Raw genomic sequence first — 18451 nt, 5'->3', positions numbered from 1 at the left:
ACCTAGTAGTGTTGTTTTTATTAACTTTGTGGGTTCAAAATGCTCTGTATCTCTGGCAACTGATTTGAATCTTTTATTATTATGTCATTCTGGTCACTAAATGAAATGTCATTGACTTTTATGGGCTTATTAATATTCGTGCTTCATTCACAATAAAGGCAGTCCTCGTGCCTTTCTGACAGCTGAAACAATACCAGCCACACCTACAGCACAGGACACATGGGCAAGAGATTTAAGGAACCTTTGTAGGAGGGAGGTTCTGCTGTTGATTCAGATGAAGTGTTTCTGTGTGTGCTGAAACATCAACCTAAAGAAACACTACAAAATAAGACCAGAGAAGCAATGTAAACATATTTTAAGCAAGAAAAGGGAAGAAGACCATTTTTGTTCACAGTTCTTGAAAGGAGACTTGGAACTACAAGAAAAGAGATGGTTTATTTCTAGTCTGGATTCACCTTCTTTCTAGGGGAACAAAACCATAATGAGGAAATAAAAGGCATTGCACCTGATAAATACTTCACTCCATCACTGATTTATCTCCCTAATGAAAATAGCCTACAGACCTCCTCTTGGCTCCACCTAAGTCAAAATTTGTGACATTAATAGCAGAGTGAATCCAGTTTCTGAGGAGATAAGCTGAAAGTTTCTGTTAACCTTGAACTCTCTTGGAATGTAAAGAAAGAAAAAAACATTTTCACTTGAAATTATTTCCTATTTCTAATATCCTGGAAGAGAATACTTGTATTGTCTCACCTTAAATAATGTACACTGCTACTACCCAAACACGATTTTCTTGGGAAGGAAATTGAGATTTATTCATTACTTCAGGAGCACATCTCATCTGAGATAAGTGTGACAGGGGTTTAAAGCAGTTAGTTTGGCTGCTGATATGCTACTACACTTCTTGGAAAAAACCTCATTTCTTTAGCATTGGAACCTAGAGCCTGGCTCTGTACTTTGGGGCCTATCACCCCAAGTTGTCCAGAACACAGCTGCAAGGTAGGAAGGGGAATAAAAATCTACCTGTCCTGGCACGAATCCAGAGAAGACTTGGGTGGTTTCTGCCAGAAACTGAAGACTTCTAAGAGAAACTGGCAATAAGTTAATTAGACAAACTTAGGCTTGCAGATTAAATTCAGTGAAAGAAAGCCAAAAGTGTTCTGAGAGTATGTGGAATTGTCTGCAGCACCTGAATCTTCCTGCATCAGTGCATCATTAGAGGAAGCAGTTACCGGTGAAGAAAGTAGAAATGGATTGTTACAAGCCCATAAATACATCTGTGTTTTAATATGCACTATGGAGAAGGACATTTTGGTCTCTCCCCTGCCTGATGATTTTGTGTTGGTTCTTTTTAGAATAGAAAGAGTTTCTAAAATAAGAGAATTTAAAAATCATGTAAAACAAGAAATTCCAATTAATTGCTGAGGTACTAAAACTTAGGCCATAATTAACAAATAAATAAATGCACTTGAAATAAAGCAAGATGCCTCAATAGTTGTGAGGACGTGAATCATAATTACTTTGTATTTCTTTGTGATAAAATATGAATAATGAATACCTACAAAGTGTCCTACAGAGTCAGTTTATGGGAATCCATTTTAAAGATAAAGCCCAGGTCAACAAAGAAAAGAATCTGTAAAGGCAACTGATCTGAATGAATAGATTATCCTGTCTGTAAAAGCACACATTGTAGCTACCTGCTGTGGTAGTTTTCTAGAAAAAGAAGGAGAAGATAAAGTGAAACAATTTTCACAAAGGGATTCTAGCTGCTGAAGTCTTTTTGGCTTTGAAAGAGAGATGTATGCATGTTTATTTGCTGAGCACTTTTGATGAGCAAAAGCAGTAGGAAAAACATAGATGCAAAACAGGAAGAAATATATCTAGTAAACACATGGATACAGGAAAACTGCAGGGGAGAAAATAAGCTTATTTTGATGCTGAATTTACCCCAAAGCATTGCTCTAGCATTAAATGTAAAACATGTGATGATCTAAGAAACTTTTATCATTGGAAAGCAATTGTCGTGATCAAATATGGATCCTTTACAGCAATGATAAAAGGGAAATACTTTATTAAAGGGCTAACTCACCATTTGCCTGCTGCAAAGATGGAGTAAGTCCTCTGAGCCATCAAGGAATTAATCACACCTTTCTCAGTTTGAAGCCTAACCTTTTCATCATTGTTCTGATGAAAAGATAAAAGCAGATTACTGAAGGCAAGTTTACAGGAGGATTCATGCTTGCTAAGGAATAGATGGAGCCAGGGATGTGGCATGAAGAGAAGGCTAACCCAAAGGGCAGTAGGAAGACTGCCCTCACAGCAGGCTAAGGCCTCTGGTCAAAAACATACACAGTGTCCCCAATGCATTTGAAAAAATACTGGGAATGGTGTTTCATGACACATTATGTTTGTTCAACCCAGGTATTATTTGGTGCATGCTGGTGTCTGAGTGGAAACCAGTACATCTGCCAGAAACCCCTGATAATCTGGAGATTCTTACTGGCTACTGTACCCAGCGAGGTACAGCCTGTTTAAAATAGAGGCCAGTGTGCACGCACCACGTGCACTTACACTGTCTGAAAAAAAAAAGGAGTAAGGCTCCAATCTCTGCAGTTCTACAGATAATCAGCCACACTTTGTAAACTCCTCTTACTACAGAGCAGTTACTTGGAAGTTGAACAAAATTGCAAAAGCAGTGATAGATGGGCAAAGGGGGGCACTTCAAAGCTGAGCTAAATGCTGGTTTAGCATTTCTGCAGCTCATAAGGGCTGCTAACAACTGCTCCTGTCCAAGCCTGTTTCAGGCTGCCTTTTTTGTGGGGCACAGATTATGGTATTTACATCTTGAGAGAAGTACAGAACAGACCAATGAAGTGGGCAGTAGCTATTTGCAACAAATATACAAGTAAGAAGCATTTCTTCAGGTTTTTTGCTGGAGGACAGAAGTCTCATAGGTAATGCACCCCCACCACGGTTCCTGATATTCATGAGTCATAGAGATGTACTGCAAGGTTTTAGCAATTACCTTTAGTAAAGCTCATGTCTAATTGAGAAAGCTTTGATGGAGCAGATGCTGCCTGAAAAAGACAGAAAGGAACTGATTTATTAAGAATGGAAAACGTGTTTAGACAGAAATAGATGCTGCTTTGTGGGGGCATAGGTTCCTGCAGCATACTCTGAGTCCTCTTAAGGAGAGGACCCGGATACCAGAGAAGAGTAATGAGATGGTAGATACATCCATGCTAGAATGCAGTACCACCACTTTTTAGTATAATAAAGGCTTTTAATTTACAGCAGAAAATTTGAAATATGAAAGATTAAGTAGAGAAGATAGGAATTACTTCCCAACAGCAGATGATGATGAATGCACGTTGCAAAACCTAAGCAAAATCAAAGATGTGAAAAAAAAAAAAAAAAAAAAAAGCATCATTCATGTGCGAGGCATTTATTTCAGTGTATCTTTCTACTTGATAGGGACTGGTGGTCAGCTTTGTTGGGTTCCAGTGAAGAATTGCTGAAGGCCAGCAAAGAAACCTAACATCAAAAAACAAGATTTTAAAAGCTTCTCTTTTAGTTGAAGGGGGGGAAATGTGAAGAACTCTGATGTTAAAGCTGATAGAGGTGAGAAGAGATGGAAGTGTTCCTTATGGCTGTTCCCAAATCCTAAAATACCAGAATCCAGAACATTTGCTTCAGAAATTATATCTTTAAATTGAGCATGGCCTATCTCATTACATGTTAAAGAAATAGGAATCTAAGAAATAGTAGGAAATCATTTATTGACATTCTTTAAAGGGTTATGAAATAGTCATGGAAAGATTACACTAAAATCTTGGGCTGGTGATTTGAAGATGTCTTGAAATAAATGTAGCATGCAAATACTACCATTTTTAAATAATTTGTATTTTGTAAACGACTTCTTTCTTCTGGCATGGACCTCTTTGCCATTCTAGATTCCACCTCTGTGACAGACCAAAATTGTTACAATACACAGTTGGTGAAGTCTGCTGTGTGTCTGCAAATACTCTTCCTTTAGACCAGTGAAAAACTGCTCTAAGTTTCTTATCCACTGGACAGCTGGAGCTCTAGGGACTGTTAAAGCATAGACACCATGCAGGGCTGACAAGGAGTTTGTGCACAGGTGGGTCTGAATGAAAATCCGGTGATCTGGAAGGAGCTGTGTGTACGTGAGTGTAGGGGGGAGAGAGAGAGGAACACCACAGCAGCATGCACGTTAAAGAAGCTCTGGAGAAGCACTTAGAACACCTGGGGGAAAAAAACGTGCTAAGAGTGCTATGGGACAAATGCCACACAGAAAATGCTGGGAACCATGAACTCCATGGGAAATGGTTTCCTTCATTTGCATCATATTGAATTTAGGACAACAGAACTGTATGTATATTATTCTCAAATAAACATGATTGTGCTAAAGGGGTAACTGACTTATAACTGTCTTTCCCATATATGTGACCCTTTTTTTTTTAGCTTACTGGTTGGGTCCAAAGGATATCCATAATTTGGATTGTTTGGGAAATCTAGTTCAACAGTGTGAAACCAGCAAATCCCCATAAAGGGGAGTTTCATGAATAGAGTTTTGCTTTTTTCCCCCTCCCTTTTCCTCTCTCCACCTGATAGTAGAGTGACTTAATACCGAGTATCTGGGCTACCATTAAGGGACTTGGAGAAACCAGATTAACAGGTAAGAAATGAGCTATGTTAATGGAATGTGCATTATAAAAAGGCAAAGTGGTCCTTTTAGGCAAAGTGTAAGAAAGGAGGCTATACTGTTTTCGTGTGCTATGCCTACATATACTTTATATGAAAATGAAAATTTATTACTTGTTTTAACATATTTTTTTTTTTACAATAATTACGGGCTTGCTGTGGTATGGAAGTGACCTAATAGTTACAATTGTGACCTTTAAGTTATTGTTAATTTTACTGTCAGTATGTGCTTCACATCTCCTACTTAATGGTATGCTAATTGTACAGCAGGATGTCACATTCTCCAACATACAGATTCCCTATTTCAATTACAGCTAAGTAAATCTCCATTACTAATGAGTAAGCATTTCTTTTCCATGTACATTTGCATTATAATGGACATTTTCTTTGTGCACTAAAATTATTCTTTCCTTGACAACAACTATGTATTTTATTTTACAGTAAAGGCTACGACATGATGATTCATTCCTTTCTGTTGGGTTTATCTGTATTTAAATTGTCAAATGTTCTGGATAGCCTGACATTTTCTATTCCGTGTTATTTTTCTGTACTTACAGAATAAATGTATGTATTTTCTTTAAGACAACCTACTTAAGACAAATGACAAACAAAAGTAAGCTTACGTACCGGTCATAAATTAAGTTGTATTTTTGAAATTGTTGCAGTGCTTCGCTCATGTTGCTGAGAAATCTCAGCTATTTATGTCAGTGCAAAGTGACCTTTATGATACAATGTTTGACAGATTTGAATATAAAGAACAAGTGACCACATGTGACCCATATGATTGCAAGATCCCACTCTGCTTAACAGAGCATAGCTCTTTGGCTATTGCATGCAGTCCCCCAAACACATTTGCTGCCCGGCTGATGCATAGATTTACAAACACAGCAGGCAGCTGGGCAGAACGAAGGGGGAAGGCCTCCCGTTGGATCTGAGTTAGGCACCTTTGCTGCCAAATCTGCTCCCTCTCGGGGCCAGTCACTGGTGCCGCTGAACCGCTGAACTTGGGCAGGCAGCAGAGGATTCCCTTTGTCTGCCAGCACAGTGACCTGGGAGGCCTTCCCTGCCCTGCGTCAGGAAACGGAGTCCCTGTGGTGGAGATCCTTCCTTCAGTCTGCGTGGCCCTGGGAAAATGTCTCACCTTTTATACACAAATACGGACTGTGAGTTTTAATGATAGCCTAACCTTTGATAATATGCAGCAAAGGTGTTGCTTTGATTTTGGTGGGGCCACTCCCTATGCAGTAAATTATGTTAGAAGGATCTTTTTTAGATGCCCAGAGAAGGTTTATGTATCAAAGAGAGTGCATTAATTAACAATCATTAATATTCTTGATGATTTTTAAATTGGCCTGGTGGTGGGTGTGTATATGGATAAGAATGATGGGTGCTGGGTTCTTTTAATCATATTTGGGATATTTTAAAGAAGTAAAATGTGGTGAAAGTGTCAGGTAGCATTCCAGGAATGCAGGAGGAAATGTGTGCAACCAAAAGTTAGAACTAACAGATTGATTTCCTGGTCACTGTGCATGAATTCTTTCTAGCCTTGTGTATATCCTGATAATCAGATGGCTTACAGTATAGATACAAAGTTTGTTTTGTTTTTATTTTGAAAGGCCTACGGTATGCAGCCTTTTTCCCAGACAGCAGCAAAAAACAAGGTGAACAATTTTTGCACTATGTGGTTTTGAATTCTGTCATATTTTCTATTACGTTTCTGTCTTCCATTAGGATAGCTTAGTCTACTCTCTTAGCCACCACCATCATCCATATCACTCCCGGTCCCGGGTTCAGTGTGCGTGCCGTGTGTCCGGCGGGCTCCCGGGGCTGGCCGCGGCCGCTCGGATGTCGCAGCTCCGGGCGCTGTCCCCGCGGCCGCCCTTGGGCCGCTGCTTTCGGGAGCGGCCGGCGACACCTGGCGGTGCGAGCGGGAACTGCAGCCCCGCCGCGCCTGCGGCTGCAGGAGCGCCCTGACCTGCCCGACCCCGAGCGCTGGCAGCCGGAGCTGGGCACACTTAAACTAATCCCATTTCCTGCATGAAAAAAAACAAAAAACAAAACAAACCAACAAAGTGCTGGGAGCACATTCCCCTCCCATTCACACATAGGTAAACCGAGAGAAGCAATGACCAGCATTTCATTGTTGCTGGAGGAAAATTAATTCCTCTGACCTCGCTATTGAAGTCAATAGGGCAGTTGTCCACAAGGGTTATGTTCCTTTTTAAATCTTTTTTTATTAGCTTTTCAAATATATTGCACAAATTAATGTTTTATGTATACTTATGCACTAAATATACTGCATTAAACTAAAACATTTTTCTGTGAAAAACCTTGTATTTGGAAATAATGAGGTTTTCAAAACTTTACCGTGTGAATACTGAAGGAAGCTTCTTCTGGTGTTTTATTTAACGTCATGGTTTCTGGCTTGAGTGTATGATTTTTCTTGCCAGCAAATATATTTCCGTATGTTTATGAAATTCCACATCTCTTTGCCAGCATATTTCTTAACAATGGAATATCTGGGAGATAGGAATACGTAACTAGTGCAAACAAAAATTAAGAATCCTGGTATACTGATTCTGTGGTGAAATTGCAGGACCTGTTAGGGTCTTCTCAGTTTAATTTTTATCTAACATACCTTCAACCAAAACTGATTATTTTTCTTGCTTAATTGGCCCTTTACTGCCACCTGATTTTTTTTTTTCATTTCATACATACAGTTAATATAAAAGAAATAAAAACCACTACTTTATCCTGATTTTTCTCAGTCTGCAGGCAAATCAAGTTCACCAATAATGCAGTATCTTTAGTTGTTTACAAAATATCCTAAAGAAAGGACTCCCAAAGTACACGGCCACTGGACTTTGGAAGGGGAAAGATTTGGTGAAACAAGAAAGTGTTCTTTACAGCCAAATTTGGTGGTGTTATGCCATTTTGAGATATACAGAATTTGCCAATAAAATGAAATTAGGAGAAATGATAACAGGTCAAGTTACTCTGTTAATCTGCACAACAAAGGAGGGCAAAGTTCTGAGTTCAAAAATCACTGGTTACGATTTCATAGGGCAGTTTTTCTCCTCTAAACTTGCTGCCCCTGCAATCCAACATTCATGGTACATAAACTTTAGTGCAGGCAGTTTGGGTTGAGGCTGTCCCAGAATCTCTTGTGTTCATGGGGGCTCTGGTCAGATGAGTTCTGTACACAACACGGCTGCTCTTCAGCAGAAGGGACTGGAAGCGCCACTTGTGTGTGGCACTTCTTACGCTGCTCCGCTGGAGGAGACCTTTCACACAAGGACTGTAGTTCTCAGACACAGAATAATGAAAATCAGACAAATGCCAGCTCTGGCAGTTGGTGGGAATTGCTAACTCCACCTTTACAACATGACATTAAAAATAGCTTGATCTGATTTTTACCGAGATAATTTATTGAAGAATAGGAGTAATTTTTTCAGAGATCTGAACCCATTGAAAAGTGACATTTGACATGAAAAGGCATTGGGAGTTTTATCTGAGATATGACAGCTATTTTGTCTTCTAAGTGTAGGGAAAACTGTGGCATTTCAGATAACAAACATAAACATTTAACAGTGGCCACTGGCAATTCTGCTTGGTTTTAGAACTATAGATTCCTAGAGCAAAATTCTGCTTCCAAATTATATGCATGCTGCTCTCATTTGTTTCAGCAAAGCTTGTGCACATGTTTCAAAGGTCAGAATTTGGCCGTTGGGGGTGAATTTTCAAGGAAGAGTATATTAAAGACATCTGTGCATCACAGAACCATATCCTTTGTCTTCCGTAGAATGTTTCAGGAATGAGCCTGGTGCTATTTGAGCACGGCAAGTGAAACATTTTATATTTTTTGAATTGCATTGGGATTGCTTAGCAGAAACATTTCTTGCAGTAATTGGTTCATGATTTCATTTATTTCTTGTAACTCAACATTTCAATGCTGAAAAGTTGTCAGTTTTAAGACAGTAGAGACTGGAAGGGACCGCCCTTCAGAAAATTACAGTTGAAAATATACTGTAACAATCAAACTAAGGGAAATAGTCCAAGAAAATAGGTATGGTCTGTTGAGGTGCACAAACTTTTGTTTGCAGTCTAATACAGAGAGGTCAACAAATGTTTTACACAAAGGTAGAAAACAAACCCACTTTTCATTGTGGACAGAGCTCATATTTGAAATTGTAACTAATCAGACACTTGAAAAAACTAAAACTTGGCATTCATATTTTATTGGCGTTAGTGTGTATTAAATTGATGAAGATCTTTAAGCACATAGGTTTTCCCCTGTTTTTTAAACATTATACACCACTTAAAATGTTTATAATGTCTAATTGCTGCTGGATTTCAAGACATATCAATTTTGTTCTTAGTTCCTGCAGATTTTGACAGAATGTCATACCAAAATATTTTGTATTTTTTGTAGGACTGGGAAACAGAAAATCATGACTGGTATTGTTTTGAATGCCATTTGCCTGGAGAGGTGTTGATATGTGACCTGTGTTTTCGTGTGTATCATTCCAAGTGTTTGTCTGATGAGTTCAGGCTTAGAGACAGCAGTAGTCACTGGCAGTGCCCAGTTTGCAGGGTGAGTACCTATGAGATTTCATGTGCTGATTAGAGGATTGATATTCATTAATAGATTCATTAAGGTGTCCAGATGGTCTGGCCAGGTTAATGGGTAAAGAACTGAATATTGAAATGATGGTACATACCTAGAGCATCTATGCAGAGGTACCAAAATGTGGTGCCTGTAGCAGATGGCTATTTTTGAAGACTCCAACAAGTTTTACTTGCACAGTACCCTGTGTCAGAGTGTGTGCACCTAAGTGCAGTAAAGTGTGGGAACTTTCGACAAGAGTAAACAAATTGCTGTATAAAATGCTACTGTTTTTACTTAACGTCATTGTAATTAATCATTTTTGTATTTTGATGACTTGCATTCTTAATATTTTATTGGAATGATATTTTACGTTATAAAGCCACAATCATGTTACTGATGAAGGCAGTATCAAAAATATGGAGTTAAATCCTGCTTTTCATTTACTGATGTGGATTCTGTTGGTGCAAAAAGGGCAATCTGGATTTCACTCAGGGCGTCCATATCTATGTTGCTTTTTCTTTAAAAATGCTATTCTTATGAGTATGGTAGGGAGACAGCAAAAAGTATATTTTATATACTTTCCAAGAATGGGCAGATATGTTGTCTATGTGTCATTAGAAGACTAAACATTCTAGTCAGGATGGTACCTAGCCTTGAATCAGCCAAATACCTATTGCTGTTTTCATCTCTGTATCACCTCCCCAAATGGAGCACTTCACTAGGCTTCCTACAGAGCTAGGCTCCCTTCCTGTGGAAGGAATAATGCATATGAACGTTTCAGATAAAACTGTTGGTACAGAAAGGCATAAAACTGCCAGTTCCACTCTGCCTAGGATTGCTGGAGGGAGAGGCAATTCCTTTGCAAAAGCTTGGATTTAGCTGTAGAGCAGCAGACTGATCTTAAGATTATCTGTGCCGCAGGGAATGTGAGGTTTCAGGCACTTCGTTGGATGGAGAAGCAGTTGTTGAAAACACGTGGATTGCTTTGTTTCAAAGCAGCACTTTTTGATTGCTGTTACCTTAGAACGAGTTCTAAAAAACCTGTTGCCTCAGACTGGGAGCTCTCAGGGTTTAGGGAAATAGCAAGAAAATCAAGCCTGCCTCAAGGAAGTTGAAAGTAATGAAAAAGAAGTAGTGGCAGGGAATAAACTGTTAAGAATAAAGACAAATACTGCATCTCTCCATATTGAATTGCTAGCATTTAATTTAGCTAGTCAATATTCCCTCTTTTAAAGACAAAGTATGACCATATATAAATGAATTGCTTTCAGATTTTTAAATAAATCTCTAATAATTGTTGGGTGTTATTATAAATATTAATAATTCCTATAAATAGTTAAAATTAGGTAAACTGCATCTAGACTCCACTCTAGTTTGCTGGGAATTTTAGATGATGCCTGGTGAGAGTAGAGAATGTAGATGGTTTATGCCACCTTGTGTATGAGGTGGTTTTATAACATCTTGTAACATGGATGTCCTCAGAGTGGAAATGCTGAATCATTGCTTGAAATATGCTCCGATACGTCAGCTTGGAGAACAGTTTGACTTTCATCCTGAAGCCTTGATGTCCTTTATGGCAAAGATATTAAATAAATGTTTACCTTAAAAAAAAGTCCTGTGAAAATTGAGCCATGTGCTCTCTGCCTATCTTTCTGCATATTGGTTCCTTTTTCGTTATACGAATATAAGGAAAGGTTTTGGGGGCTCTTAAATACTTCCTGCCTTTGGCTTGCTTAGTGCCAAAGTTCACCTTGCTTAGGTGAAGATCAACCTATTTTTGTGAATATTGCCATTGTGAATGCCATGGCATCCTTCCTCCCTCTGTGCCAGCAGCTCCTCTTTTTGTTGTTGTTAATTCAAATCCCTTCAAGCCCTAATTCTGCAAACTTGGACTAAGGAGGCTTGCACAGTCCCTGTAAGTGTGGGAGTCAGCATCCTTGCGTCAGTATTCATCCTTCAGTATTCTGCTACTTTCTCCCCACCCTCCTAGGAAATGACTGATCTAATTTCATTTTAAAGGCAAGAAAGTGGCCTATATTCAAAAAACTAATAATGTGGAGAGAGCCCTGGCTGATGTCCAGAGGGCGTAACAGAGCTTAACCAAGTTGCATAAGGGCAATGGGGGATTTACGTTGCATTATCAGCTGTAAATATGTACCTTCAAGAAAAGTGATAGCTGGGACAAAGAGATACATATATTTTCATATTTAATTCTCATAACTGGACATAGCACTTTTCACTTGGAGATTTCAAAGCTCTACAAAAGTGAAGTAAAAGTGTGTTTAAAACATAATATATTGGGAGAAATAATCTAAGAACACTTCATTCTTATGTAAAGATTGCTTCTATAATGCTGCCAAGGTCAGCAAGCCTTTGGATTTTTCATTTCACAATTTCTCATTGTATTAGTTTGATCAACCTGTGCAGCTTTATCTTGCACACTTGACTACTCAGAACTATCTTATAAAAGCCATTGCTAAGGATTTGTTCATAACTAAAAAATATTTTTCCTCCCATATAACTTATAACAAGCCCTTTCATACCTTGTTCTCAACTCTGTTTGCCTGCTCATGGTTTTTCTCCACTGAATCCATAAACAACAATGTCCAGTTCCTCATTTGTTTCTTTTTTTAACTTGACGGTACCACTCTGAATATATTTCTACTCTATATAACTCTCAGCAGGAGTCAAAAGTCAAACAAAGTTCAATTCAAACCACATTGCACTGACTGAAATTTTTCCCTGACTTTTGACTAATCACTGTCTTAAGTGAAATAAATTGGCATTATCAGCAAAATTCCTGGTAGGCAGGTCACAAGAAAAAAACGTAATATTGAATGAGCTTAGAGATCACATTTTTCACTATTGGAATAGTCCATTCAAGACAGGGTTAGTCAGCTCAGTTTCTGAAGGAGAAGGAGACTTGTACATTTATTGCTGCTCTTCAATAAGATAAAACAAGGGAATTAATTTTCTTCAGCTGTTAATTTAGTACCTAAAGACTACAAAAGGTACTGCCAAAATACTAACTTTTTGGAGGGGGAATAGATATATACAAAATTATGAATAGGAGAATACTGATCACATGTTGGTGTAACTATTATTATTTCTTCTCTAAAAATCCAAATTTAAAAAAAAATATAGGAAGGCAAAATTCAGCATTTTGATATATCATTTGTCCTAGAGAAATAGATTTTGATTCATGAAACAGAAGGAAAGAATTATTCATGTGTTTTCACTTGACTCCTAAATTTTTTTACAATCATGTGATCAGATTGGTCTTCCATGCATGTTCTTTGCTAGGACTTATATGCAATTTACCTATCGTAGTGGGTGTTTCAATATTCCTGGGGTTTATACATAGGAGACTAAAGTAATCTGTAGAGTTTAAGATATTAAGTACTGTGCTGATAAGTATTCTATAAATAGGCTGTTTCTGAGTTCTGGTACTGTACTGAGCATTTCCTAGACTACATAAAAATAAACCATTATGCAGTTCACAATCGACTTCAGACAAAATTTGACAAGTGAGAATGACAAGCAGTAGAAAGTTAGAAGCACAGAAAGATGGAGGTTACTTAAGTGAAGTTGCTCAAGTGCTCAGATTAGGGGGGTTTAGGTACCAGCTGTCAGTCAAGGTGGTTAATGCAAAATACAAGGAAGGAGGAAATAATACTAATTTATTGACTTATTTTATGGTATTATGGTAGGAGTTTGTTAGAGACCTGTATGGGGAAACACATTCTTGAAACAGGATTTGGTGGGGTCACACAAATAATAGTCATGGATTGATGGTAAAGGGAAGTCCTAGTGCAGGACCAGTTTTAGCAGCACATGGCTCAGTGCACAGAGCCCACACCTGAGGAGGTTTTAGTTCTCAGCAGGTCCCTCCCATGCACCCTGGAGTAAATCAGGGAGCTGACAGAACAGGGTGCTACATAGGACATACTGAATGAAGTATAAAGGAATTTGTCCACAGCAGTGAGGAAACTGGGAAACCTCCACTTAGAGCCTCCTGCCACCTTCTTTGTGCACATAAAAGCATATTTAATTCATACGATATTTCATATTCAGAAAGTGCTTAATGCACCATACAAGTAGAAATCAATTTGTGGATTCAGCTGTAACATTTCCAAAAGCACCTGATGCTTTAAAAGTCTAGTTTTACTGCATTTGACCATGAAAGAGGCAAGTCTTAGGGCATATTTTGCTCATGCAGAAGCTTTTCTGTGTGATACTTAGGGCACATAGTGCATTGATTGCTCTGAGACCCATTCCATGTGCCTGCATACCTTTCTTAATAGTACCGGAAACATGAGGACCTGAGGGTTGGAAGTTTGAGAGGGTGGCAGAACGGTAAAGCTTTCCATATGTAGCACCAAATTCCTCTGGCAATTTAAGCCCTGGAAGAGTCCAAGGGCTAGTGTGTAAAGCAAGAAGTTTCTACAGGGCAGTGGTGAGTGTATGTTAGACTCATGCTCATAGTTCCCCTCTGCAAATAGACCCCTTGAAACCTGAATTGCTTCTGAAAATGCAATGGATGCCTTAGAAACATGTATCTGTCATTGAGCAGCCTTCACATAATCCATCACTGAACTGAGATGCAGCTCTTTGATGTGTGTATACACAGGACAGGTGAGGGAGGAAGGGACAAATATTCATTAATGGGAGATTATAGGGAAATGGAAACCTCTTTAAAGGGAGCAAATGTAATTTAAATTGTTACAGCTAGACAGAATGCTGGCACTGACACCTTGCATTTCTTAGAGATTTCCTATTTTTCCCTTCAAATGAAAGATTGCAGCAACTGCAGCACAGTGGCCACTGCCACCCTGGGAATTGAGAGCTCCATGCTAACTCAGAGTGCTGAGGTTTGTCACTTCCATCATCCCTGGTGCTACTGAAGGATGGAGTGTTTCTTGGAAGTGCCCCTGGCTGCTCTACCCTCATGTGGTTTGTAAAGTCTTGCAGTGAATTTCTGCACTATAAGCATGTCAGAATTGCTAAATAAGTCACACCTCTGCTGTGCAATATATTGCTACCCTCTTTATGAGTTAGGCAGTATAATTAATCTGGAATATTGAATATAAAGAGCAATGTAACCTTCAGGTACCAGAAGAAACAGATGTGCTGCAGAGAATAAGGCAAATACAAGGTATTTCCTGCACCCACAAGAAGAGAGTTGGGCTGCAGCCTTGGCCTTTCACCTACCAAATCTCATTAATCTTCTATATGAGGATTGCTATTGTGAAGGTTATTACTTCACTCCTACATCCCCTGTGTAAACACTGGGCCTGACCAAGCCTTTCACTTTACCTTGACTCAGAGCAGAAGGTTTGCAGATTTCTCTAAAGCAATGAGAGGAGTTGTCCATGTTGCAGGTTAAGCTGAGCAGGCAGCTGAGCACCACACGGCTGCTCTCTCATGTCTCCTCAACACCCAGCTGAAAAAGAAAACAAAACAAAAGTGGTGCAAAGGCAATCACTGCCCACATTCCATGGACTGATCGATGCCCAGACAGTTCCTGACCTAAAGATGGTTAAATTCCCCCTAGGCCCTCCTCTTCCTTTCTATTGTTGGGCATGACGTTATATGCCATGGAGTATCTCTTTGGTTAGTCAGGTCATCTGCCTTGTTGTGTCTTCTCCCAACCTCTTGTGTACTCCCCAATCTATTCACTGTGGGGGCAGAGTGAGAAACTGCCAAGGCCTTTGCATTGTGCAAACACTGTTCAGCAAGAGCTAAAACATCCATGTGTTATCAACACTGTTTTGGGCACAAATCTAAACCACACCACCATACAAGCTGCTGTGAAGACAATTCCTTTCATCCCAGCCAGACCTAGTACAGTCCTATAGTAAGATAATTTGTCCCACAAATAGGCTATCTACAAGTATAAGGATCCTGATATTTTGGGGACTGGATTGAATCTCAGCAGTCTCCTTGAAAGAAACTTGAACTTGAACAAGGTTTGCAGTTGAGTATCTTAGTAGATCTGACAGGGAAAAGATAGTGGATCTTGCCACTATCATTGTTTTTGTTTCCTGAAAGTAGGAAATTAGAGAAATGAAAACTTAATTTTCATTTATATTTGCTTCTATAGTGCTCTGCCAAAAAAGGGACTTGAAAGTGGGTATATTATCTTGTGTCAGAGCAATATAAATAGATTTTATGCAAATCATAGTCCCCAGCTAGTATTATCTATTTTCTTGCTTTAAGTGGCTCTAAGTTGACTTGTCTGAGAACACTACAAGTCTTCAAAATACAAAGAAGGGGTTTTTTTATTAAAAAATTACACATTTTGCAGTATAACTTCCGAAGAATGTGATTGCTACCTCCTAAATGGCTAATTATTGCTGAAAAGTGAATGAAGTGGTTGAAATGTGACTTGCTTTCTACAAAGGGTGAGCAACCGTGCCATAAAAAGACATTTTGCTGGCTCATAGGCTCCAATTCTCTAAATTTATTACCTTTCAAAATTTAGTAGAGGAACATGGAGATCAAGTTTTTCTTAAAATAAATCAGTGTAGGGATTTGAAAGAAAAGTGAAAAAATCAAAGTTTGCCAGAATTGGCAAGTTAATTATATCATTTTCATTGGTGCTTAAGATGATATTAATTGCTGACATCAATAACTATACAAAGCTAGCTATCTATCTTTTCTTATGATCTGAAGGATAAGACTGTAAACCATCTATCTCAACAGTCTCTTTCAAACTGTCTTGCCCAGCAGGGCATGAAAAATGGTTCACATGAATTCTGAAATACTTTCAAAGGATGATAAATTCAGAGCCATGTCAGAAAAAGAGTGTAGGACTAGTCAGTGCAAGTGAGTTTTATTGTGTCCTTATAAGTTTCAGTCTTTTAAAATGCTGTGTCATTAGCAAGCACGCAGCACTCCGGTGCCTGAAATGACAAAATGACAGCAGCGTTTCATAATGCAGATAATTTAATGCACATTTGGGTTTTCATTTGCAGTAGCAATGTTGGTTTATGAGAAACTGAACAGGTGATTTGAATTCCAGCAGAATGCACGTTCTCACGGCAGTCAGAGTGAAACATGAATATACAGAAGGTGATTCAGATATATAGTGCAAGATAAAATTCTCTGTCAGTCCAGAGTTTGGAAGGAAGATCAGGCAACCATTAATATTACGAAAATAATGCTTAAAGGAACTGTAGGTATTAGAAATACCTGGGGCTGGCCCTTTCCACAACAGAGAGTTTTTCCTAGTCAGGAGAAAGCTATAGTGTTGTTATGCACAGTGCAGAATCTGAGTAGGTTCGTGACTGAACTGGTATTTCAGCACAGTTTGTAATGATTCTAATTGCTGTTAAGCAATCAAATGAGCAGCTTTGCAGGTAGTGCTGTGTACAGTTTTGTTTTAAGAAAGAGGTAGTAAGTACAATCCTGAGATGTACAGGTTGCAAGTTTGCTATAGCACAGGGGAACAGCCTGTGATTTTCAGTCTCCTCAGTGTCTTGCAGGAGGAATATAAACAGGGGAGACACAATCAAATCCTATCAGCTTTTTTTGCACTGATGTGTAATTTTACCCTTGCCAAGTAAATTTGTAAAAGCAGTTGCTCTGTACTCTGTGTGCTCCCTATGTCCAGAGTCACATACAATTAATTCAATGAAAAATAGCACACTTCTAGTGACTGACAATTTTTAAGGCTCATACTTCTTTGAGTTACCTACTGGAACATGCATTCGTTTTTTTCTTGTGTTTGCTAAGCAACCATCATCTGCACAATTATGTGGACCTTGCTAAAGACCATGAGATTTTGAGGATGTAACAGCCAGTTTGGTCCACACAGGTTGCACACAAGTGGTGAAATGGGGCATGAGAAGGGGAGACTCAGCTTGGCAGTCAGTGCACAAGGAGGTGGGAGGAGGAGTGAATGTCTTGCAAGAGATGTGGGCAATTAGAAACACTTCAGGATAATAAACCTGGAACCTATGCTGTTGTTTCACCATGATTTTGTTTTGGAAAGCTACTGTAGGTAAAAGCAGGGAGGAGGTAGCACTCTTCAGCCAGCTGTTGTAAGGCCATGCAGAACTGTGCACAGCTGCTGTGAGCTGGAATTAGAAAGGCTGCTTTGTAAGAGCACATTGGGCATTTGCAGAGAGACACCTTCTCTCTAGCAGCACGTTTTCTGTATGCAGGGCTTCTCACTAGCCTGATTATACTTTGAAGGGTGGGGTTAAGTCTCTATACTAGTCTAAGATGAGAGGCAAAAACTCTGGATCTTGAACTGCTAAAAAGTAGTCATCTGTGTTCCAGAATCCAGATTAAATTTTATTAAGGAAGAACCACAAAAATCCCAAACTGCTATGTTTCTTGAGCAGTAAAAAGTGCTCTGAGTTTCTACTGGCTAGAGCCAATTAGACTTCCTCCCAGATGGTGTCATTTTGCTTAGTAAGCACATAATTTTTAGATGGTACAGGATATTATTTTAAAAATTATTTTTTATTTTACTAAAATTATTAATGGCTTGCTAATGAAAAGACCATTAAATAAATTTTAAGCTGCTCCCTAAAATGCCTTTCTTCATTGCTTTATTCTAATTAGGCACTTTTTTTATGAGAGGTTTTGACAAATTATTATGGATACAAGTGGAAATAAAACTTGTGATTTTTCTGTAGCTGAAGTTCTCAGCCCAGACATAATTCAAAGCAACACATATAGTTGTTGTGGCGTGTTAATGTTACTAATTTCCCAGAAAAGATTTTCCCTAAGAAATAGTGTTTTATGTGATTCAAAGTTACCTTTTCAAATTAAGTGTTAATGCAGAGAAAATGTTTATTGGCTGGATTTTGAAGTCAAGTTTAAAATAATAATATGATCCTGTTTTTCTTTGGCAGAGTATCAAGAAGAAAAACACAAGTAAACAAGAGATGAGCACATACTTGCGATTCATAGTGTCTCGTATGAAGGAGCGGGTGAGTGTGAGACAAGGAGGTTTATTCAGTGTTGTGCTGCACTGTGGAGGGTCATTGTGGTTGCTCAAGTGTGACTGTGCAGGGAGGAGGGCTGCAAGAGGGTGGGTTTTATTTCTTGTGTCACAAGCAGTGTGTGTTTCCACATACACTTATCAGGCGCCATGGCTCGGAT

The 18451-nt window shown here is 38.8% G+C and overlaps 1 protein-coding gene across 3 annotated transcripts in view; it reads left to right on the top strand.

Moving 5' to 3' along the window:
• ZMYND11 (zinc finger MYND-type containing 11) overlaps positions 1–18451 on the top strand; it is a 105550-nt gene that overhangs the window by 68182 nt on the left and 18917 nt on the right. The window contains exons 4-6 of one of the 3 annotated variants that reach the window (XM_042042811.1): positions 6342–6386; positions 9158–9319; positions 18202–18279. In XM_042042811.1, the coding sequence (XP_041898745.1) occupies positions 6342–6386; positions 9158–9319; positions 18202–18279 (285 nt within the window). The remainder of the gene's footprint in view (positions 1–6341; positions 6387–9157; positions 9320–18201; positions 18280–18451) is intronic. The other 2 variants (XM_042042812.1, XM_042042813.1) reach the window with 2 other exon arrangements.

Source organism: Corvus kubaryi, unplaced genomic scaffold (genome assembly GCF_017639235.1).
Source record: "Corvus kubaryi isolate FWS band 111438036 unplaced genomic scaffold, C.kubaryi_AGA036_p1.0 37398, whole genome shotgun sequence".
Taxonomy (NCBI): Eukaryota; Metazoa; Chordata; class Aves; order Passeriformes; family Corvidae; genus Corvus; species Corvus kubaryi.
This window is presented reverse-complemented; position numbering and strand designations above follow the sequence as displayed.